The sequence below is a fragment of the Eupeodes corollae genome, chromosome 2, assembly GCF_945859685.1.
Source record: "Eupeodes corollae chromosome 2, idEupCoro1.1, whole genome shotgun sequence".
Lineage (NCBI taxonomy): Eukaryota > Metazoa > Arthropoda > Insecta > Diptera > Syrphidae > Eupeodes > Eupeodes corollae.
The window spans coordinates 123,032,470-123,055,933 of record NC_079148.1 but is presented as its reverse complement, the minus strand read 5'-3'; the positions used below and the strand labels follow the sequence as shown (position 1 = coordinate 123,055,933).

Below are 23,464 nucleotides of genomic sequence, written 5' to 3'. Positions count from 1 at the left end.
GGTGTTTGATTTTATGTTTACAGGTTTTGGTTTGATGCAAAGTTCAAACCTTAGTAGACAAAAATATTTCCAAAAATGTTGATTTTAAGAAAGGGGCTTATTAATTTTTGTAACGATAACTGATAATTAAATTGGAGTTCCAAAGAAAAACATTTTTTTCAAAATTATAACAATTTAAAAAAAAAACTACCTTTTTCATATACATAGTATACAATTAATCTGAAGTTCATATGCATTTAGTTGTGAAAATGTTCGAACTTCTAGCTGTTCGCTTAGTTTATTTTTAATTAATACGAATTTGAATGTGAAGAATAAAACTTATTCTATAGTTTAACATACTCGAGAGATATTTAAGATCTACTTAATTTCGATGTCATATGACAGAAAAACATACACACATTTTTTCAACTCTGTTCTTTAAAATTTGTTTTTGAAGTTAACACTTCTACTTTTTCAAATCGCCGAGCAATTCACATCGCCACATTTTGATATAATTTCAATCAAAATGATACACTGGGCGTATGCTTACTTTTTTCTATTACTGATATTATTTTCAAATGCATTAAATGACTTCTCATTTAAAATACTACAAAAATTATTGTTTCTCCAATAAATGAATAGCAATAAATTAATCACTTTATTACTATTGTTTCCTTATACGTGAAGGTACGTTTATATCAAACGTAGTTTCCTTCTAAAATACTTTCATTTCACAACAATAAGAAATCCATATTTTTATAGTCAAAATTACATGCATTATAAATATACTTAATACACGTTAATTAAATTTTAAGTTTTTAACTTTGCCAACATTTTATCACATGTGCAAGAGTACTGTCAAAAGACTATATAGCCGAAGATATAAAAGAAAAAAAGTATATAGAATCATTAAGGCTTTGCCGTTGCATGCATTTGATGTTTGTCTACCTGAGCTATTTATAGAACAGCGCAGACAAAAGAACTATCCACCCACGACTGACATAAACGTTGACAGTTCCGTTGGAAAGGAATGAAAACAATCGATAAATATTGTGTTATATGTTCTTTCAAAAATACCAACCATCACCCCTATTCTGTCTAAGCATATAAACTCTCGTAACCCGGTATACGAGTAGCTTTTGCTTGCAACAAGAAGTTAGGTTAAGTCGAGTCGAACTACATTAAGGGTTTACAAATACGAAATCACCAATCGTTGGCTATGGCAAAGGCGATGGCGTTGGTTGGTTGTTTAGAGTTTAATCCACCTGAATGCGAAATTAAATAATCGTTCCACATTGCTTTCTATTTGGTTCTATAAATACGGTGACCATCGGTCCTTTACTTTCTCAGAGTGTGAAGCTTTAATTCTGGAATAAATACAAAAAAAAAGAAGTTAATAATGAAACGTGTCTTGTGAGCTTTTTACTGAAATGTATCGCAGGGGCAGATGTATAAATATTTATATATAAATAGCCGTCTGAAATTTATCTTATACCTTACGGCAATACCTCTGTTGGTTTTGAGTTTGATCCTTAAATAGACGTGTGTTTTATAAATAGGTTTAATTTGTTACTCTGATTCTATTATATTTGCTTATTCCTCTATGCAGGGATTATGTGAACGTTGGAGAGAAACATGGTAACCATGTTCATATAACGTCATGACGTGTGTGATGTTTAAGCTGTTTTCTTTGGCATAAAACTGACATTAAGTGGTTAATATAGGAAAATGCTCTTACGTGCTGATTACAAACCATTTGCTTTGACAGCATTGCAGTCAACACTCTAAGCGTTGACTTATCAAACAAAAAGAAGCATGCAATTACATACATTAAGAACATACATGATACCTATGATTTTACACACATATATAAATGAAAAGGTATGTCGGAATTAGATCTACAATTATTGACCTTTTTCATTAAAAAAGGTCAGGAGTTTATTTTCTTTTAAGAAGAACTTAAACTGAAGTGGAATAAAATAATCCTTTGAAACGTGACTTTTACATAAGATTATGATTTTGAAATTAGATATGTAAAATATTTGTGTTTTTAACTTCCCATAGGAAGTTATTGTAATCTGTCCGATTTTTCGAATTGAAAATTTTGACATTTCTCGACGTTTCAAGGATCACAATAAATAACTTTAGGGAGGTATCTAGCTCACGAACCAGTAGAGATATCGACTTCATGCTTTAAGATGCAGAAGGGAATGAATGAATGAATTAGACCCTGTGTAGATTTGTCATCACATGCAGACATTGCAGCATCGGGAACAATTTTGACAGAACGTTCGACTGCTTGGGTGTGACAAGGCAGCCTCAAAAACGTAAAGTTGTTTTTAACCCTTGAATTTAAAATTTTCAAAATTTCATCATTAGGAACTTCTTTTAAACTGGGGGTTCATAGATTTTCTGCTGCCAATTTATCATATCAGTGTATGATGAAGCATACAAATTAATTTTTGGGACTTAAAAAACTCGTGCCATGTTTCTTTTAAGAGCCGAACTTCTAGCTTTGAGAATTCATCTGGCAGCAAGCTCCCGAACGTGTAGTGTACTATCTGTTAACATTGATAATAAAAGGTTTTCAAGGTGTGCATTTCGCTGAATTACTTCATCTATAACTTGCTTGAGTTCAGGAGAAAGATATCGAGACTCCTTAATAAGTTTCTAAAGGTGTGTTGAACCGTCCGTCCTTGCAAGTTGAATGCATCTTTTCTGAAACCATACTGGTGCATAAACCTTTATAACAAACTCAGCCAAATGAATAAAATTTTGCGATGGATTTGCTGTAGATACGTAAAGGCGTAGTATTCTGTTGGCTTTCGTAAGCCATCTGGCATGAGACATCTTTCCAGGCGCTTTATTTGCTAAGTCAGATGGAAAATTTCCGGTGATCATACAGGTACTTCTGATTTGTACTTAAATCCTTTGCTGAAAAATCTGACAGCGTAATGGAATTATATTTTATAATACTTAGCTTTTCGCAACCCTCTAGTTTTTTTCCAATTTCACCCGTGTACGAAGAAGGACCTGTAGGTGCACCATCAAGCTTTATCAATAGATGTCTGAGTGGAGGTTTATTTAAATGTAACAAAAACACTATCCATTGCAAAGGACGCCCTTTCCTTTTTCCATTATTCTAATAACACCATTTAATTTGACTGTATTTATAGCTGTGCCATCACAGCCAACAGCTAGTCATCAAGTGAGATATTTTTGTCTTGAAGCAGTGAAAAAATGGATGCTTCTATGCCTTTTGTCGTACCCTGCTGTGGTGTCGTGTATCCTAAAAAAACAGATTCCGGCTCCTTTATGATAGAAATACATATGTTCCTCTGTCAAAACTTGTTTGTATCTTTTCGTGCCCTTTTTAACGACACCAACAGTTCTGTCATTTCTCCCATCGAAATACAAAGCAGGGACATTTGAACGTAAAGCTTTGAATGTTAATTCGGGCCGTACTTTTTTTCTTTCTCGGCGTATTTTAGATTTATCAATCACCTTTACATTGGACTTAGATCTTAAAACAAAACTGTTCTTTTGCCAAAAAAAAAAAACTGCTTCTTTTCGTCGGAATATATTTTTAAAGATTTATTTCAGTTTTTGCACTTTGCATTGTATGATCTCAAAAACAGAATTATTCGTACATTGGTAACTGTTGGAAGAGATGTTTTTTTTCCAGATATTTTCTATCTTCTGAGAAACTGTTTTCGCTACATCATAAAAGGACGGTTCTTTCTTTGTGTTTCTATCTGACCTAAGATGAAATCTGGTCCATTCGTAAAACTTCATAACATCTGCGTAAGTTGGTAAAATATTATCTTTAAGTTCCTCCATTGCTCCAACAATTGGACATTTATAACATCGCCTTGTTTTTTCCATTTCGAAACGTTGCTAACTTTAAAAGAACTTACTCTGTTTTTACAATCCTGTTTGTCAACGATAGAATATTATTATTATTTTGTATTATTATTGATATTATCACACAAACTTTCACCGTTTAGGTCACGATCACATGAATAAAAAAAAACTATAGTTAAAGAAATGAAGTTACTTACGCAGCCTACTTTAATAGCAAACAAAAATTTAATTAAAAAATTTAAATATGGGATTTTAATATTTTCAGGCAGGCTAAAGATAAAATCGGATTTCAAAAATATTTTATTTGGTCATTATAGAGCCCATTTGGCCACGTTTTATTACTATTAGAATTCAAAATCAGCTAAATTAAGAAAATGACCCACCCTAATGGGCAGTTGATAAATAAATAATAAAACAGAAGATTTTACGTCGATTTTCAAGGGACAAAAACAACACCAAGATCTTTCTTTTCATTGACTCTTTCAAGAACAATACTGCCAATTTTATTTTCGAAGAAAGTAGGATAGTAAGAACGATAGAATGAAAAACATTGACATTGAGAAACGTTTAAAGATAATTGATTTTTCTTGCACCATTCAATAAGCATGTTAAGGTCATCTTGCAAGCGTAGGCAATCATCAGTTTGTTTTAATGATCTATAAAACTTAAGAGCGTCAGCAATTAAAAGTCTAACAAAACTATGAATAATATCCGGCATGTCATCAATAAAAATAAGAAATAGTAAGGGTCCCAGGTGGATACCTTGAGGGACTCCTGATGACACATGTCCTGGAGTAGAGAGAACTTTACCAATGGAAACAAATTGAATGCGTCCAATAAGATAAAATTTCAACCATTGCAAAATATTTGAATGAAAACCAATTCTTGATAGTTTTTTCAGTAGAATAGCGTGGCTGACTCTATCAAAGTCTTTTACAAAGTCAGTATAGATGGCGTCAGCCTGATACTCTGCATCAATTTTACTGAGAACGTAGTTTGTGAAAAAGGAAAGGTTAGTAGTTGTCGACCTGCCCGATACAAAAAGCCAGGCTGGAAAGGCGATATTACTTCCTTAAGCAAAAATGAAAACTTATCACACACAAGTTTTTCAAAAAGTTTTCGAGTGGTGGACAGTTTGCAGATTGTACGATAGTTAGATATTTCCTGTTTGGGTCCTGCTTTCACCTTTACAAAGAGAGAGATTTAAAATATAAGAATGAGGTTCAGAGATTACTACAGCACACATTTTTAAGACAAAAAAGGTGAACATTTTGGATAACCCTAAATATCTCACGAACAGATGCAGCTAGAGAGTTGAATTAAATTTTATATTATGTATTGTAACGTGATGCCAAAAAAATATATTTTTAAAAGTGTGATTAACTTTTTTTTATAAATAAAAAAACTGAAAATAATATTTGTCACCTCGAAATCTTACGAACAAAAAATGATTCTATCTTTAAAACAATTTTGTGCAATGAAGAATAACGTTCTTAACATCTGGTAAAATTTTGAAAAAAATCGAATTTACAGTTTTTTTTTCAATGAAAACCTAAACACATATAATACATAAAGTTGATAAAAATAGTTTTTGGACTCAAATATTATCAAAAAGATGAGATCTCGGCTTCAAATTTATTTTATTTTATAAAAAAAACATTGTTTTCAACATTCGATAAAATTTTGAGAAAAATCCAATTGACAGTTTTTCTTACAAACAATAAAAACCTTAAAATAAACAGTACTAAAAGTTGGTAAACATTGATTTTCGATTTAAATATCATTTCGAAAATTTGAGATATTGGTTTGAAACAAATTTTGTGTAAAATATTTAGTAAAATTGTGAAAAAAATCGAACTGACAGTTCTTTTACAAAAATGAAAACCGAAAAAAAAACTTGGTAAACATTTATTTTCTACTCAAAATTAAAAAATTAACTCCAAACTTATTTTATCCGACGGAAAGTATTGTTTTCAACATTTAGTAAATATTTTGCAAAAATCCAACAGTCCGTTTTTTTTATAGAAAATTAAATTCTACAAAAAAACAGTATGCAAATTTTTTTAAAATTGATATTCGGTTCCCGTTATCTCCATACTTATATAATAGATCATTTTAGGAATGAGCGCTCATCATATTTTTATACCAACTCTGGGGTACCACAAGGTAGCCACTTAGGACCTTACCTGTTTATTTTGTACGTTAACGACTTACCTTCTATCATAAAACACTCGTCTGTTTTAATTTACGCTAATGACATTAAAATTTTCAAACGAATTGACTCACTTGACGACTGTTTTCTCCTACAAAATGATTTAAATAGTTTTCGCGAATGGAATAAATAAGGTTTTACTAAACATAGACAAATGTAAATCAATGTGTTTTCGACGCAAACAAAATGTTTTGACTTTCAATTATCAATAACACTTTTCTCATTTGACTAAACTCTCTACTTTTTCTGACCTAGGTATTTTTCTTCATTCAAGATTAACTTTAACAAATCATTATGACCAATATTGGAATATGGCTGCATATAGGCTCCCTTTTCAGAATATCATGTCCATATAAACAGAATAGAAGGAGTACAAAGAAGATTCATAAGCTTCTGTCTCGGTTTCTTCCCATGGTTCAATAGACTCGAACTTCCACAGAACAATTAAAGGCTCAAGCTTATATATCGTCCATCGCTTTATAAACACGGAGAGTACATTTAGCTGTTCTTTATTATAAAATTAATCAATGGGTCAGTCATATCACCATCAATTTTGGAACAATCTTATTTATAGCCGTGCAAGTATTAGAAGGCAAGTTCCTTTACGTCGTGTTTCAAGACATCGTTTTAGAGAAAGTAAGATTATTGCACTTGATATTTCAAAAGCATTTGATAGAGTTTGGCACCAAGCTCTCTTATCGAAAATGCGTGCTTTTGGTATTGATGAATCTCTTCTTCGTTGGATTAGAAATTACCTTTCTAACCGTTCAATACAAGTTGTATTGGATGGTTACAAGTCTGAAATTCATAAAATAAATGCTGGTGGTCCCCAGGGCTCCGTTTTGTCTCCGATACTCTTTCTTATATTCATAAATGATCTTATGTCTGCCACTTCTAATCTATTAACCTGTTTTGCTGACGACAGTACCCTCAGCTTCTCATACTCGTTAATAGATTCACATCCTTGTCCTTCGGATGTGGAACTTCAACGGCAGCGTATGATAAGCTCATTAAATTCTGATCTTGACAGCATTGTACTATTGGAAATCAAAAACCGTGTAGAATTTAATGTTTCGAAAACTCAATGCTGTCTCCTGTCGTTAAAGCGTAACACACCCCCGATGTCACTATCTGTGAGTGGCACTTGCATCCAAGAAACTAATCAACTGTCAGTATGTGTATCACAGATCACCTTTTATGGAACAATCATATATTTGATAATACCAAAAATGCTGCCAGGTGCTTAGGATTTCTCCGACTTTCCAAGACATTTTTCACCCCTTCTGATCTGGCTGTAATTAACAAAGCCTTCATCCCTCCAAAGCTTGAATATAATTCGCATATCTGAGCAGGTGCCCCTTAAGCAAATTTAAATCTCTTGGATGGAATACAAAAAAGTTCTTTAAAAATGATAGGCGATAGAACTATATAATCGAAACATCGCTGGAAAACCGCCACAATGTTTCATGCCTTTCGTTGTTTTATCGATATTTTTACAAACAATGTTCTGTTGAACTAGCCAGTTGTATTCCACCCCTTAAACGATTCAGCCGTAATACTCGCACTTTTAGGAATGCTCATCAGTTTACCCTTGAACTCAATTTCGGGCATACTGTCAAGTATAGAGATTCTTTCTTAAATCGCACATCGAGAATGTGGAATGCTTTAGCCAACTCTGTTTTTCCCTCATATTTAGATGTTCAGAACTTTAAGACCAATGTGCACCGGTATCTCCTTTTAAATCCTTCCCTATTTTCCTAATGCTCGCACTGTGTTTAAATATAAACATATAAAGGGTACTAATAACCCCTGCAAATTATATAAAAAAAAAGGACTATGGTAAAAATAGTCACCCCAACTTATTGGTTTCAGTTTACAACATTTAAAGTAAATTTTTTCAATACTTCAGTTTAGCTTTTTTTTTGCAAATTGCTTAAAGCATTTTAAATCTATAATCTAAGAATGAATGTAATATAAGTTCTATCGTTAGTTTGTTTAACCTCGTGAGCAATAGAAGATATTGACTTCAAATTTGTTTCATTCATCCAATATTAGTATTTCTTTATATCAGAAACACACATTTTAAGAATGGCTACTAAAATTGGTAAAAATTGGTTGTCGACTAAAAATATCGTTTTGATTTTGAAATCAAACTATTTCATCACATGCTAAATATTGTTGGAAATTTAAAACTATTTAACAAAAGGCGAACACCTTTAAACCTTACAAGCAACAAATCGACAGAGGGGATGGGAAGTTATCAGTGTGGGTCGCATCGCAGCCTCTTTTTTATATATTGGTCAGGAAGTGTTGAATACTTAATTTGGTTAAATTTAACTTAATGTAGTTTTTTTTTCTAAAGTCATGTTTCAGTAACGAATATTATTTTGCAATTTATTTGTGACCCTTAAAATCAGTATTAACTCTCAAACAAGTCTTTTATCAAAAGTAAACAATTATTATTTAACGTCATATAGTTTTTAAAAACAAATTAATTGTAAGTTCAAAGTTGCTATGAACATCAAAACTTCTTATCAAAAGCCATAATGTTCATCAAATAAAGCTGAAATATTCTAAAATTTAATATTGTATAAATACGCTGTTAATAAAAATATGGATAAAGTTACATCATGTTTTGATCATCAATTTAAAACGATCAACATCAATTTATTAATTTGCGTGTCTTGTTTACATTATATCAATTTGAAGGTTGGACAACAACAATTTTATATGTAATCAATGTCTTACGAATGTCATTTAAGATGAAAATAACTTTATTATGAATTGAAAAAAATAATAATAAAATTATGACTTTTATACACATTCGTTTGTAATACGAACATATTACGATTTTTAAAGAAATTTGAATTGTAATTCCAATATTAAAAATTTGTAAATGCTTAAAGAAAATCATGGTTAACTTTTTATTAAATGATTGTTTCTAATTTATTATTCCAAACATATTTATTAATAATTTTAGTTTTAATTTCCAAAAAGTAAGCAATTGATTAATGTTATTTATTTATTTAATTTCTATTTCCAGGCAGGAGGAAATGAAGACCCAGATTTGGTCCTCCTGGATACGGAAATGGAAAAGGTCTTCGCCAGTTCCAATAATCTTAAAGACAAATTTGATGTATCATCGTTTCTAGATGCAAATGAACCAAAGTCCGCAGTTGGACCCTTCAAACAGAAACGTAAGCAAAAATTCTCAAATACCAAACAAAATTTATTTCAAACTTTTACATTCACAACTTTCATAAAAATGAAATGAAGACACAATTTAAAAAGAAATATAAATTTGATTATATTAAGAAAAATATTACTTATGTAATTTTTCATTCATATAGAATTTAATATTTTCAATAATTAAAATTAATTTCAATATGAAATAAAATTGTATTTTAAATTATATAAATCTTATTTTTATTTTATCAAAACATATATCAAAACAATTTTGTAGAACAGCGGAACAAGAGTGGCCCAGAATTTATAGTTGGAGAAGATTCGGAGAATGATAGTACGGAGCCAAGTTGCACAATTACAATACAAAATTATGATGATATTCCAGAAGATTGTCCTTTAGTATCGCAACGTGCTGAACATGGTCATAATTCAGTAAGAATATTATTCAAAAAAATCAAATTTACAGAAAAATATATTTCAAATTATTTACTTCTGTAAACTTTTGTAAAATGCATTTGTAAAATATTTGTTTTTTATTTCTGTCCAAAAGGATTCAGGTGACGAAAAACACGTACAATTTGCTAAGAAAAGAGTTGTTGTATCTCCCCCGAGTCTAGAAGAAAAACCAAATGATAATTTACACGAAAGAAAGCGACGGAAGAGGTGAGTTAAAAAATTGGATTTAAAAAAGTATTTTTATGTCCTTTAATTTGCAATTTTGTTCTTTTTTAAAATGTATGAACCATTTCTTTAAAAACTATGTACTATTAAATTTAGGATCTTTTGATTTGGTTTTTATATGAGATCAAAAATTGTTGTAAGGAATTTTGAATTTTTCCGAAAAACGTATTGATTCTCATTCATTTTAATTTTATCAAAGCTCTTTTAAACTTACTTTTTTTACTGTTTCTTAACTTAAATTTTAAAAGTAAATACAAAAAATTCAAAATTCCAAATACAGTCTTGAAACTGCTTAATTTTATTCTATTTCACAACTTACCATAAATCCAACGCATCCTTCTTTCATAAACTTTTTTATCTTTCAAACCATTAGCAATTAATTTAAATTTATTAGACACCTTTGAACTCCATCATGAGGAGCAAAACAAAAATGAAATATTTCAATGGAATTTCTTGGAAAACAAAAAGAAAACCTTCTGATAGACATTTTGACCCCATAATTAATTTGATTTATGAGCTTCATTCATTGAGTTTCACAAAAACATTCTGCTCGTAAATTTTGTTTTTCCTTTAATTTTAACATTTTGTTTTTGTTTAATTTTAGTCGCCATCAGTATTATCGACAGCGGAAGCATTCTCACCAAGACACATCCGATTCCGCCAAAAGTCCGCAAGAAAATGGAGCCGAACCTAGAGATATCAACGCTCGAAAGGTATCAGTCCAACCGGAGGATAATGAATTGGAGGTAAGAATCGACAGAGAATTTTTTTTTTTTCATTTTTTAACTCAAAAGCTAGTTTAGAAAAATATTAATCCTTTATAGTAAACCATAATAAAAATATCGCTAATCGTAAATAACTTATCTCTATCCCTTTGCTTCAAAATCCTTGTGTGTGTATGTATGTGTTTTGCCAAAAGAAAAAGCCGAAGAAGGTTGTTTGACTTAACAAATATTTTTTTAATAAATTATTTTTGATTCTAATATTTGTGTTTTTGTTTAACGTTAAAGGAAGCTGCTCTCAATGAGTTGACCTCACATCGATCGGACGATCCAAGAGGATTGCGACGTCATAAAGTACGTCATTCATCAGTTAAACTCCGTGACTTGCCACAAATCAGTTTGGCAGCTCTACAAGCGAAGAAAGCTTTCGACCATAGTCCACATGAGGTAAATTATTATTATAGTACTCTTTCAAATTTAAGATAGTTTCTTAAAATATTCAAAATGAATGTTATTTTAGATCTTTGTCCAATTGGATGAATTGGTTGGCGTTGGCGAGGAACGTGAATGGAAGGAGACAGCTCGTTGGATCAAATATGAAGAAGATCTCGAAGAAGGCTCAGACAGATGGGGTAAGCCCCATGTGGCGTCTCTGTCCTTCCATTCGTTGCTGAATTTGCGACGATGTTTGGAAACTGGTGTGGTGCTATTAGATTTAGACGAAAAGGATTTACCAGCTGTAGCTTACAGAGTTGTAGAACAGGTACAAAAGACGATTTTCTTTTAAATCAAAAACACCTACCAATAACATCCTTAAATTGATTTCTTATTCTTTTTATAGATGGTAGTCGAAGATTTGATAACAAGTAATGACAAGCCCACTGTTATGCGATCATTGTTGTTGCGGCATCGACATGTGAATGAAAATTCTATGACACATTTTCCTTTCACGAAAAAAAAGTACAACAGCTATACGAGTCTACAGGTAATAATTTAAATATTTTTTCAATTTTTTAATCATTTTTAAATATTTATTATTTACTCGTATAATCAAAATAATCAATCGTAAAAATGTATTCATATAATGTCTTCATGTCCTACTTTCTTTTTTTTTAATTTTATTTTGTGCGTAATGTTTTCGTTTTTGTTTTTATTTTTTTGTTTAATGTTTAATTAGCTACATTTTTGTTTTATTCACTGTACATAATATTATAAACCTACACAAAAAAATACTTTTATTTTTTGAATTACTGATTTGCAAATTTGTATTGGATCCGTTTAAGTCTCCGTCGTCTTCGGTAAATAATATAAAATATTCCAAAAATATTGAAATTATTCAAAAAGTCACTAAAAACATGTTGTAGGCCAGGTGTGTTTCTTTCAGTTTTTGGAAAACAAATTTTTATTATTTTTAATTTTTAGTTTTATACCAAAAAAATGGTTATTTGCAAAATATGAAACATTTTGGCAAATATAATCAAAACAAATCTCTCGCTGGCTGAATTAAAAAATTAATTTTAGAGCACAAAAACGCAATATTGTCGAGTGTCAATAAATTAATCAATTAATATTTTTTTTTCATTTAAAAAGAATATTTGAAGTAAAAATACTTAAGAGTGAAAATAACTTGTCTAACGTCAAAAGATGACAACTTTTAAGGGGGTTATCTCATGTGACGGCCTGTATTTTAAGCAATTTTTAGGGTTTTTTTAACGACCAGTAAATAGATACAACTTTATTAAGTTTATTATCATTTATTAACATAGTTCGACAGTATAAATATTAAATTTGAATTAAAAATATTGTAAAGAACACGAGTTACACCGGTGTAAACAACACCACCTCAAAAAATGGGTTCGCACTTCTCCACGATTCCCGCTGATGTGCTTATCTAAAACAAAAAAAGTAAACGGCGTTTTAATCTGTGAGTCTAAATGCATGGAATGAACAATCATCAAATAAATATACCAAAAATTGGACTTTTGGGAAACATTTGAAAAAAAAAATTCCGTTTTTTTGGCGACATTTTTGGAATTTTTGCTTGTCGATAGTTCTTTCCATGCGTTTACATGTGCTGAATCCATTACATCAAGATTCAAGTCATTAGGTCAAGCAGTTTTTGAGTTTAAAAAAACACAGTTTTGAGAAAAACTCGTTTTAAGTTTCAAGTCCTCTTAACTATGAACATATCAACTTACCTTTCAATCGGGGATGCCTTCCTCTTTTTCTTGAAATTCTTTCAAAGCAGCTTTTGAATCGATTCTGGCTCGTTTAACGGCATCACTTACGCGCCGCTCAGAACGTTAGATTCGCTTTTCATCACGGTTCACAACTAAAGTATGGGCTTCGCGTCCTATATGGCATCCCATAACCGACATTACTTTCAAATTACCTTCAAAACCTTCATTAAAGATGATAACTGATGAGTAGCTAGTAATTTCAACTATCTGTATGCTGATTTAAAGGGTGATTTTTTTGAGGTTAGGATTTTCATGCATTAGTATTCAGACATGGTGTCAAAGAGAAAGATGCTCAGTATGCTTTGACATTTCATCATGAATAGACTTACTAACGAGCAACGCTTGCAAATCATTGAATTTTATTACCAAAATCAGTATTCGGTTCGAAATGTGTTACGCGCTTTACGTCCCATTTATGGTCTACATAATCGACCAAGTGAGCAAACAATTAATGCGATTGTGACCAAGTTTCGCACTCAGTTTACTTTATTGGACATTAAACCAACCACACGAATGCGTACAGTGCGTACAGAAGAGAATATTGCGTCTGTTTCTGAGAGTGTTGCTGAAGACCGTGAAATGTCGATTCGTCGCCGTTCGCAGCAATTGGGTTTGTGTTATTCGACCACATGGAAGATTTTACGCAAAGATCTTGGTGTAAAACCGTATAAAATACAGCTCGTGCAAGAACTGAAGCCGAACGATCTGCCACAACGTCGAATTTTCAGTGAATGGGTTGCCAAAAATGGAAGAACTGAACTTGGTTGACATGTGGTTTCAACAAGATGGCGCTACATGCCACACAGCTCGCGATTCTATGGCCATTTTGAGGGAAAACTTCGGAGAACAATTCATCTCAAGGAATGGACCGGTAAGTTGGCCACAAAGATCATGCGATTTGACGCCTTTAGACTATTTTTTGTGGGGCTACGTCAAGTCTAAAGTCTACACAAATAAGCCAGCAACTATTCCAGCTTTGGAAGACAACATTTCCGAAGAAATTCGGGCTATTCCGGCCGAAATGCTCGAAAAAGTTACCCAAAATTGGACTTTCCGAATGGACCACCTAAGACACAGCCGCGGTCAACATTTAAATGAAATTATCTTCAAAAAGTAAATGTCATGGACCAATCTAACGTTTCAAATAAAGAATCGATGAGATTTTGCAAATTTTATGCGTTTTTTTTTTAAAAGTTCTCAAGCTCTTAAAAAATCACCGTTTACATACATATGTACTCGTAAGATACTTCACCCCATATTTTTCCATGGACCCCTCTACTTCCGTATTCTAGACAAATTAAAATAGCAATAAATGAAACAAAAAATCGATTTTTTGAACCCATCACATGGGATGACCCCCTTAAAGTGAAAGCTGGAATCGGCTAAGTTGATAATTGACTATCATATCTTTGATAGTTATAATAAATAAATTAGGTTACACAACAGTTCGTTGAGAACTAAGGCCTAGTGACTTACAACTTTCAACCATTTCTGTGTGCAAGTACTGTTGTCAGATATAGAGGGGACCTACAGTCTTAAGCCGAATCCGAATGGGTAATTTGAGAAAACACTTTTCATGACAAGGATTATTCTTGAAGAATTTTTCAATTCCTCTAAAGAGACAGTACCAGTCAAAAAACTTTAGATAACACAGTCAGGGGTTGAACCCAAGACCTCTGGCATGATAGTATAACGCACTAACTATCATGTGAGGGCTACTTCTTTTTGATACTTAAATTAACTATTATTTCAATTCCGTCTGTTTGAGACAATTCAACTCAATTGAATTCGATTGAATAATTTCAGATGATAATTGTCACAGTTCATTGTTTCTAAGGAGAAATTTTAAAATGATTCCTATGAAATATAAAAAAAAGTATTAAATTAGCTGTGTTTTCATAATATTCTTACATTTCTTAAGTTTTTGCAGATATCCTAAGCTTTGTCTGTCTCAAGAATGTTTTTGTACCTTAAAAAGGCAACTGGAAAAAATTTCCATTCGTATTTTTTAAGCGTCTGGTAGCTCTGTTCAGAAACGACATATTTGTACGAAAATGATTATTATAATGAATAAATGCGACTATTACCTTACACTGATTGAAATTTAAACATTTTGGATGTCATTTATCAACAATCACTTTAGCCGATTCCACAACTGCTCAAAAAGTGGACTTTTGAAAATGAAACTTCTTATTGGAAAACTTTTTATAATGCTTTTATTATAAATTTGCTCAGAAATTAAATGACTTCAGAAGCTTATTTTATCTTCCGTATTGGTAAAATCGTTTAACACCCTGGTTTCACATGCACTTCTTCCGAAATTGTTTGAGTGAACCTAAAACTGCTAAATTTTTGGCTGACTAAAATCGCCAGACTTAAATCAAGAGAGGCATTTTGTATTCGTTAACCAAATTTGCTTCATTAATATTAGTAACATTTTTTTTCTTAAATACAGAACACAACTTAAATTTAAATAAAAACTAAAAGAATTGATTTTGATTTTTGACTTGCTGCCTTTTTTATGTAACAGGAGGTGAGTGCGTTTTTTAGTAAGATAAAAACTATAGGGTTATCCATTTTGGGGTTTCAAAAGTTAACGTAAATAAATATAAAATATTTCGTTATATTTTTTTTATTATAAATTTTGGACGTTGACATTATTTTTGAAACAGTACACCATTTAAAGTTCCCCCACGCGAATTGTTGCAAACATCGATTATTTTGAGGTAATTTTCGACCACTTTTTCACACATATTGGGCGGTATCTCAGCAATAACTTGACAAATGTTGGCTTTCAAGTGCTCAGAAGTTAAACGCTTTTTTAGTTCTAGGTGATTTTAATTTACCACACATTGTCTGGATTCCAACCGGAAACGAATCCTTCTTCTTCACAATTGGAACTATCTCTTCTCGATAAAGTCCTTCTTACTGACTTGCAGCAAACAAGCTGCATCAAAAACTCCAAAAATCGAATTCTCGAGTTAGTCTTTTCTTCTGACGCTATTAGTACTCTTGCTCTAGAATCTAGATCAGGAATTACTAATATTGATAAATATCACCCCCCTTTGGACATTTTTATCACCTTACTGAACACAGTAATTCCTTTGAGTGCTTATATAATTTTCAAACTTTAGACATCCTTGGTACACGAAAGAATTGTGTTTACTACGTAAAAGAAGAAATAAAGCATGGTAAACTTATATCAAAACTTTGTCTCCAATCAACTTCTCTTTCTATGTTGAAATCTTTAACCAATTTAAGCTTCTTTCTTATTTTGTATATGCTAGCTATGTTACTGATATGTGCACCTCTTTGAAAGAGAATCCTTCAAAATTTTGGAAAATTTTAAGCTTAAAGAAAAAATTAGATGGCTTTCACCTCACTTACGAAAACCTTTCATTAGATAAAACTGTTGATATGTGTAACGCTTTCGCAACAAATTTCCGTGAGTCATTTGTTAATAGCCCTGAAGAAGTTGATGAAGTATATTTTCATAATTTTCACTCCTTTTTGCAAACTAGCAGTAGTCACAACCCTGTGCTACAGAGTACGGTCCTTGATCTTTTATCCGCGTTGAATGATGACTGCTCAGCCGGTCCCGATGGCGTTCCCCCGATAGTATTAAAAAAGTGTAGTAATGCTTTAGTTGAACCCCTTATCTTCTTATTCAAACTTTCTCTTGAAACAGGGACATTTCCCAGTGTATGGAAGAAGTCATTTCTAACACCAATTTTCAAGAAAGGTAACAGAGTGGATATAACAAACAACAGGCCCATTGCAAAACTTTGTTGCATTCCTAAATATTGTTTGAACAAGTTGTTTGTGAAAGTGATGCAGTTTTTAGTAAAAATCACATTTGCGAACAGCAAGATGGTTTTTTGAGATAAAGATCAACCGTTACCAATTTCCTCACATTCTCAAACATATGTTCAAACGCTATAGAACAAGGTTATGAAGTTGACTGTGTATACACTGACTTCTCTAAAGCTTTTGACCAAATAAGCCACGAAATCATTTTATTTAAACTCAAAGCTCTTGGTTTTCAACATTTTTTCTTAGATTGGATCAAATCATACCTTGAAAACAGGTCCTATGAGGCAAAATTTACAAATTGTCTTTCAGAACCTTTTGTTGCTCAATCTGGTGTTCCCCAGTTAAGCAATCTTGGCCCTTTTTTGTTCATTCTGTCTATTAACGACGTATCGTCATGTCTACAATCAAGTGAAGTTCTCAGTTTTGCTGATGACATGAAAATTTCAAGATTAAAAAGTCCACCCATGATCGTATCCTTTTACAATCCGAAATTGATAGTTTCACATTTTGGTGTGGGAAAAATAGCCTTGCCCTCAACCCTTTAAAATGTCATACGATAACTTTTACTAAAAAACGGAACTCATCAAAAGCGTACTTTTGACTTTATTTATATTGATTGGCTCCATCTTGTTGAAACCAAATATTCTTCAGGTCATATTCTTCAAAAGCAGGTACACAAAAAAGTCGGTTATCAAATTACCATAACGTTTGGAATTGATGGAATCGTCCAATCGTCGTTTTCGAAGAAGTAAGGTCCAATCACACCTCCGGACCAAAGAGAGTACCAAACAGTGACTTTTTGTCACTCCTCAATTACTTGAGGATTCTCTGAACAACAAGTACGGCAATTTCGTTTATTAACCTACCCACCGAGCCCCAAGTGAGAAATGTACTTCGTCGCTGAAGAAAATATTGTTCGAAAAACTGCCGTCCACAGCCAGTTGTTCAAGCACCCATTCGACGTATTTACGACGTTGTGAATGGTCAGCTGGCTTCAGTTGTTGTATAAGCTGGACTTTATATGGATGTAGATGTAAAGCCAAATTCAAAACACGTCAAATGTGTCGGAAGACAGTCCTTATTCCTGAGAACGACGAGGAATTGAAACAATCGGGTCTTAGGCAACACTTTCACTTACAACAGCGATATTTTCAGTGGTGCGAGGTAACGTTAATGAACAGGCCTTACAATATCTTCAAATTTCTTGACAATTTCGCAAATTGCTTGCGTATGCGTAGTTAAACGACTATGCAAGACATAATCTCATCTTAATGCACGATATGTGCCTGTGGCAGAATCACCATTTTTGTATGTTGTTTCAACAATTTGAATAGTTAAGCGATTTTAGTAAATGCCAGTTTATCAAATAAAAAAAAAATTGGTTTAATTACAGATGTCGAATTTCAGACTCATACTTTTAAAACCACAAAATGGATAACTCGTTATTTTAAGGTCACAGTTAGCTAGATATTGTCTATAGATTTGTTAAAATCTAAATTTAGGATGTTTGATGTTTTAAACCTTAAAAATAGCCATGGCAAAAGGAACTTTTGAGATTTTTTTAGATTTCACATCAGCAAGTATATTCATATACAATTGGAACCTTACTCTTATAAGGAAAAAATGTATCAGGCTTCTACTTTGATACTTTGATTATGTATAAAATTCCAATAAATAAAATGTTGTAAATATGAATTATTTTAAAGATTTTAACAGATTAGAAGGTTCGATGAGAGATTTTCTTAAAAATACTTACTGACATTTGTTTTGAAATTTAAAATGGCACACAAAAACATTTGTTATCGGGTCAGAAGCCCACTGACTGAAAATTCAGCTGGAATTATGATTTATAGATTGTAAACTTTTAAGTATTCCTTGACTTTCCAATTTTAATCCTTTGTTACTTTGTTTCGCTTTTGTTCTTGTGTTTTAAATTAAAAAACAGTATTTAATTCCTTAAGAAAAAACCATTTCCTTTCATAAAACTAAGCTTATAACAAAATATTGAACCATTCTAAATTCTGTCTTTTCTTGGGATATTTTGTGGGTGGGGTTTTGTGTAAGAAATTGTATGACGTAAACTTTTACCAAGTCATCTTTTCTTTTTTTTAATGCATCTTAACGAGTCCTAATTTTGTATTCAGAAAACATTTCATAACACCAACAATCAAAAAACACAAAAAGACAATGTTCACATTTCCACATTTGGTTTTCTTTCAATTTTTACCTTCATTTCATTGAAAACTTTTTAATACATAAAATTCACTAGAAAATATCAAAAACAGATCTAAATTATTTAAAATAGATGAGAGAAAAATCAACCAATCGAAATATTTTCTTTTCCTTTTCTTTGCATTTTTATTGTTTTTTTTTTTTTAATTGAAAATCAAAATCAAAAACCAATGATTTAACAAACAATAAAAGTTACTTTGGATGGGAAATGATCAACGCACTGAATTGCCGATTCGTCGAAATGTTTACTCACCCCCAACTTTAGCCCCACCACAATTTATTGATCGCGCCTACAGACGACATTCAACAATGTCCTACATAAGCGTAAAGTTTTTGCTTGCTTCTATAGATTTTGTTTAATAGTTTTTATTTTTTCTTAAAGTTATAGTTATGAATTTTTATTAAACTAAAAAAACCAAAAAAAAACTGTAGCTTTATTGTTGTTTTACAATCTTATAACAATAATTTAATTTATTTTGTTAGATTTAGTGCAGTTTTTTTTAGAATGTGTTTTTTTTGAAAACCTTTGAGGATTAAAAAAAAAGAAAGGTTAACTTTATTTAAGCACTCTAGAAGAGATGACGCCTTCCTTTTCAGCTCGCTTATTTTCCCTAAACTTAAACTTACTTGCATGTGTTGTGTGTCCTTCGTTACCTTGATATAGATACACTTTTTGTATGGACCAGGATTGTTTTTGAATGTCCTTTTGTTTAGTGTTTTATTTGTCAAGCAGGTGGAAGACAAAACATATTTTATATATTTATTAACAAAATATTTCGTTGATCCCATAGAACCTTTCTGAGGATAAAAAGCCAAAGATCGTGCCTGCCAGTGAAATAGCTGGCAGCAAGAAGAACAATGACCTAAAAATCGATATGAAAGATGACATGACATATACATCATCCCAAGAAGATCTAAAGAAGCTTCAAAACGACACTATTCTTAAGAGGATTCCTGTTGGCGCTGAAGCTACAACCGTTTTGGTAAGATTCAAATTTCTTGCCTCCCTCATCCGACTTCTTAAATCTTAAGTCAAATTTTTGTTTATTTTATAGGTTGGTGCTGTTGAGTTCCTTGAAACACCGACCATAGCCTTTGTGCGTTTAGCCGAAGGTGTATTTATGCAAAACATCACAGAAGTTCCGATACCTGTTCGATTCATGTTCATCCTTTTGGGACCAAAGACCGTTGATTTGGACTATCATGAAGTCGGTCGTTCCATTGCCACGCTTATGGCTAATGAGACTTTTCATTCGATTGCTTATAAGGCAGACGATCGCAAGGATCTTCTTTCGGCTATCAATGAGTTCCTTGATGATTCGATTGTCCTTCCACCTGGCAACTGGGATCGTCATGATCTTTTGCCATTTTCCGAGCTTAAGGCCAAGAAGGATTGGATTCGATCACGTAAAACAAAAGCACTACAGGTAAATTCTTGAATTACTTTCTCAAAGCCTTCCATAACATGATAATTAATTGATTTTATTACAGAGTCAGCAAGCTAAAGAGGCCAAAGTCCAATCCCAGTTACAGAAAGATGTAAAAATAATCGAGAAAAAGAAAGACGAAGACGATGACAAAAAGAAAATGAATCCCCTTGAGAAGACCCACAAGTTTTGGGGTGGTCTTCGGAATGATTTAAAGCGGCGTATGCCAATGTACAAGAGTGATATTTTGGATGGCTTGAACACAGAAACGCTGGCGGCCACCGTCTTTATGTACTTCGCTTGTCTGTCAACGGCGATCACCTTTGGTGGTTTGGCCTCTGATAAAACGCACAATTTAATAGGGATCTCGGAAACACTGTTGGCCGCCTCTGTTGTCGGAGTCGTGTTCCATACACTGGCTGGACAACCGCTGGTTATAATTGGAACCACGGGACCATTGCTGCTCTTCGACGAAGCCCTCTACCAATTCTGTCAAGAGAATAACTTCAGTTTCCTCACTGTTCGAGCGTACATTGGCATCTGGCTGGCGGTAATCGCCTTGACGGTGTCGGCTTTCGAAGGAAGTGTCTATGTGAGGCTATTCACAAGGTTTACTCAGGAAATCTTCTCGGCCCTGATCACCCTGATTTACATAGTCGAGACCATAACGAAGCTCTTTTCCGTCTACAAGAGACATCCGTTGTTGGCCGATTACAATCTACCGCCACCGACTATTGTGGATGCGATGATGGGCAATGAGTCTGCATCAGCGATGAATATGTCACTCGAGGTCCATAATGTCACTGCAATATTCGTACCACCCTCCAAGCCAATGAACATGCCAAATACCGCACTTTTCTGTACGATTCTTACCCTGGGCACCTTCACACTAGCCTACTACCTGAAACTCTTCCGAAATTCACACTTTTTGGGCCGGAATGCACGTCGAGCTTTGGGAGATTTTGGTGTGCCAATTGCTATTGCCATATTTGTTGCCATTGATTATTTCATCCCAGAAGTTTATACTGAGAAACTAAGTGTACCTGAGGGCATATCACCTAGTGATCCTACACGCGGTGGATGGTTTGTGCCATTGGGGAATGTACCTGTTTGGATACCCTTCATAACTGGGATTCCGGCTATTCTTGTTTATATATTGATATTTATGGAATCACATATATCCGAGTTGATTGTTGACAAGCCGGAACGTGGCCTAAAGAAGGGTTCCGGATTGCATTTTGATATTGTGCTTTTATGCTTTATGAATGTGATATGCGGATTCTTTGGAATGCCGTGGCATTGTGCGGCTACAGTGCGATCAGTTGCTCATGTATCATCTTTGACAGTGATGTCTAGGTAAGTTAGATTTTCTTAAAGCTTAAGCTTACCATTGATTGATTTATATGAACTCAATTTTTTAATTTCTTCACTATTTTTTCAGAACTCACGCTCCTGGTGAATCTCCTCGCATCATTGATGTCAAAGAACAAAGAATTTCCGGTTTTTGTGTTGCTTTAATGGTTGGCCTATCAGTAACTATGGCTCCACTCCTCCGGCTTATACCCATGGCCGTACTTTTTGGTGTATTCTTATACATGGGTATAGCATCGATGAGTGGTGTTCAGTTCTTTGAAAGGTAAGTTTCAACTATTAAAAATCTATAGATTTAAACCCTTCTTATCTAATTTGTATCTCCTCGAACAGGGTTAGACTGTTTTTCATGCCTGTGAAACATTACCCACCTACACCCTATGTCAAACGAGTTCCAACTTGGAAGATGCATATGTTCACAGCCGTCCAAGTACTCCTATTGGCTGTTCTTTGGGCCGTCAAGTCATCCAAAATCTCTTTAGCTTTTCCATTCTTTTTGATAATGATGGTTCCTTTGCGTCAGAAATTGGCAGCTCTGTATACTGCAGAGCAAATGAAAGCTGTAAGATTTAAATTTGTACATCACAATTTTAATAGAAATTTATCGTTTCTTTTACATTTTATTTCAGTTGGATGGAAGTGAAGCAAATGCAGAAGAGGATGAACCAGACTTCTATGAAGAAGCAACAATACCGGCCTAAGCCAAACATTAAGCCTATCCTATATTATTAATAATAAAAAGAAATATACTTAAACCCACAACTAGAATGTAAAGTCTATAAAAGTATTATAATTGTTAGTTTTAAAAATAAAAATAAAACTTATATATATTATATATTTTTTTGATTGTAAAACAAATAAAGATTGCATTATGTAAACATCGTGTATAGATAGAGTGTTAATTAAAAACAAAATTAAGTATAAAATTTATTTATATGTATGGGCGGGAGCAACAACTTTAAAATGAAACAAAATTTACGGAACAAAAATAAAAACACGGAAATAATATGAAAATTAAAACAAAAAACACTTACTAACATAAATCTATTTAATAATTTTGTGATTATTATTTTTTTTTCGTTTTTGCTAAAAATAAATAAAATACATTTAATATATTTACTTAAGTAGTGACGTTTTATTTTTCATTTCTTTTCATTTTGCTTGTAGGTTATTAGGACATTTTAATTAATTAAAATTGCGATTCGCATATAAACTTAGATTTGAAAAACTACCTTCAATACATAATAACTATTAGCTGGTTTATTAAATTCATTAAAATGATGTATTTTTGAAATTTCATACAAGAAAAAAAACACAAATAATTTTGTACCTTGAATTAAAGTAACTTAAATCAAATTGTATTTACATAACTTTTACTAATTGTTCATAATAGAAATAAATGCACTTACAATTATGTAATTTAAAAATTAAAAAACAAATAATTATGGTACCTAAACGCAGTGAACAAAAAAAAAGAAACCAGACTATTACCTACAGAAACAAACTGTAAAACAGTTAAAAACAAAAATTATTGAATTTATATCAACAAAAAGGATCATCATTAAAAAAATAAATCTAAGAAACACACAAGATATGTACTTTTGACCTGGGATATAAAACAAACTTGCGAGAGTAGACTTACAAAACTTTTTAAAAGTAAAGCTAAAGCATATGCCAATAACATACAAACTTCATAACTAATATAGATATTATATTTTTCGAGTGATCAGTGTACAA

At 32.4% G+C, this 23,464-nt stretch overlaps 1 protein-coding gene across 9 annotated transcripts in view; it reads left to right on the top strand.

Moving 5' to 3' along the window:
• LOC129948145 (anion exchange protein 2) overlaps positions 1–23,255 on the top strand; it is a 140,902-nt gene extending 117,647 nt beyond the window's left edge. For 5 of the 9 annotated variants that reach the window (XM_056059006.1, XM_056059005.1, XM_056059010.1 and 2 more), the window contains 15 exons: positions 9,099–9,252; positions 9,519–9,673; positions 9,792–9,904; positions 10,527–10,668; positions 10,842–10,856; positions 10,933–11,091; positions 11,165–11,407; positions 11,486–11,629; positions 19,122–19,253; positions 19,721–19,912; positions 19,985–20,356; positions 20,421–21,712; positions 21,798–21,992; positions 22,061–22,289; positions 22,357–23,255. In XM_056059006.1, coding sequence (XP_055914981.1) covers positions 9,099–9,252; positions 9,519–9,673; positions 9,792–9,904; positions 10,527–10,668; positions 10,842–10,856; positions 10,933–11,091; positions 11,165–11,407; positions 11,486–11,629; positions 19,122–19,253; positions 19,721–19,912; positions 19,985–20,356; positions 20,421–21,712; positions 21,798–21,992; positions 22,061–22,289; positions 22,357–22,428 — 3,609 coding nt within the window. In that variant the 3' untranslated portion in view covers positions 22,429–23,255. Of the gene's footprint in view, positions 1–9,098; positions 9,253–9,518; positions 9,674–9,791; positions 9,905–10,526; positions 10,669–10,841; positions 10,857–10,932; positions 11,092–11,164; positions 11,408–11,485; positions 11,630–19,121; positions 19,254–19,720; positions 19,913–19,984; positions 20,357–20,420; positions 21,713–21,797; positions 21,993–22,060; positions 22,290–22,356 lie in introns of those variants that run through there. The other 4 variants (XM_056059014.1, XM_056059007.1, XM_056059012.1 and 1 more) reach the window with 4 other exon arrangements.
• The last annotated feature ends 209 nt before the right edge of the window (positions 23,256–23,464 follow it).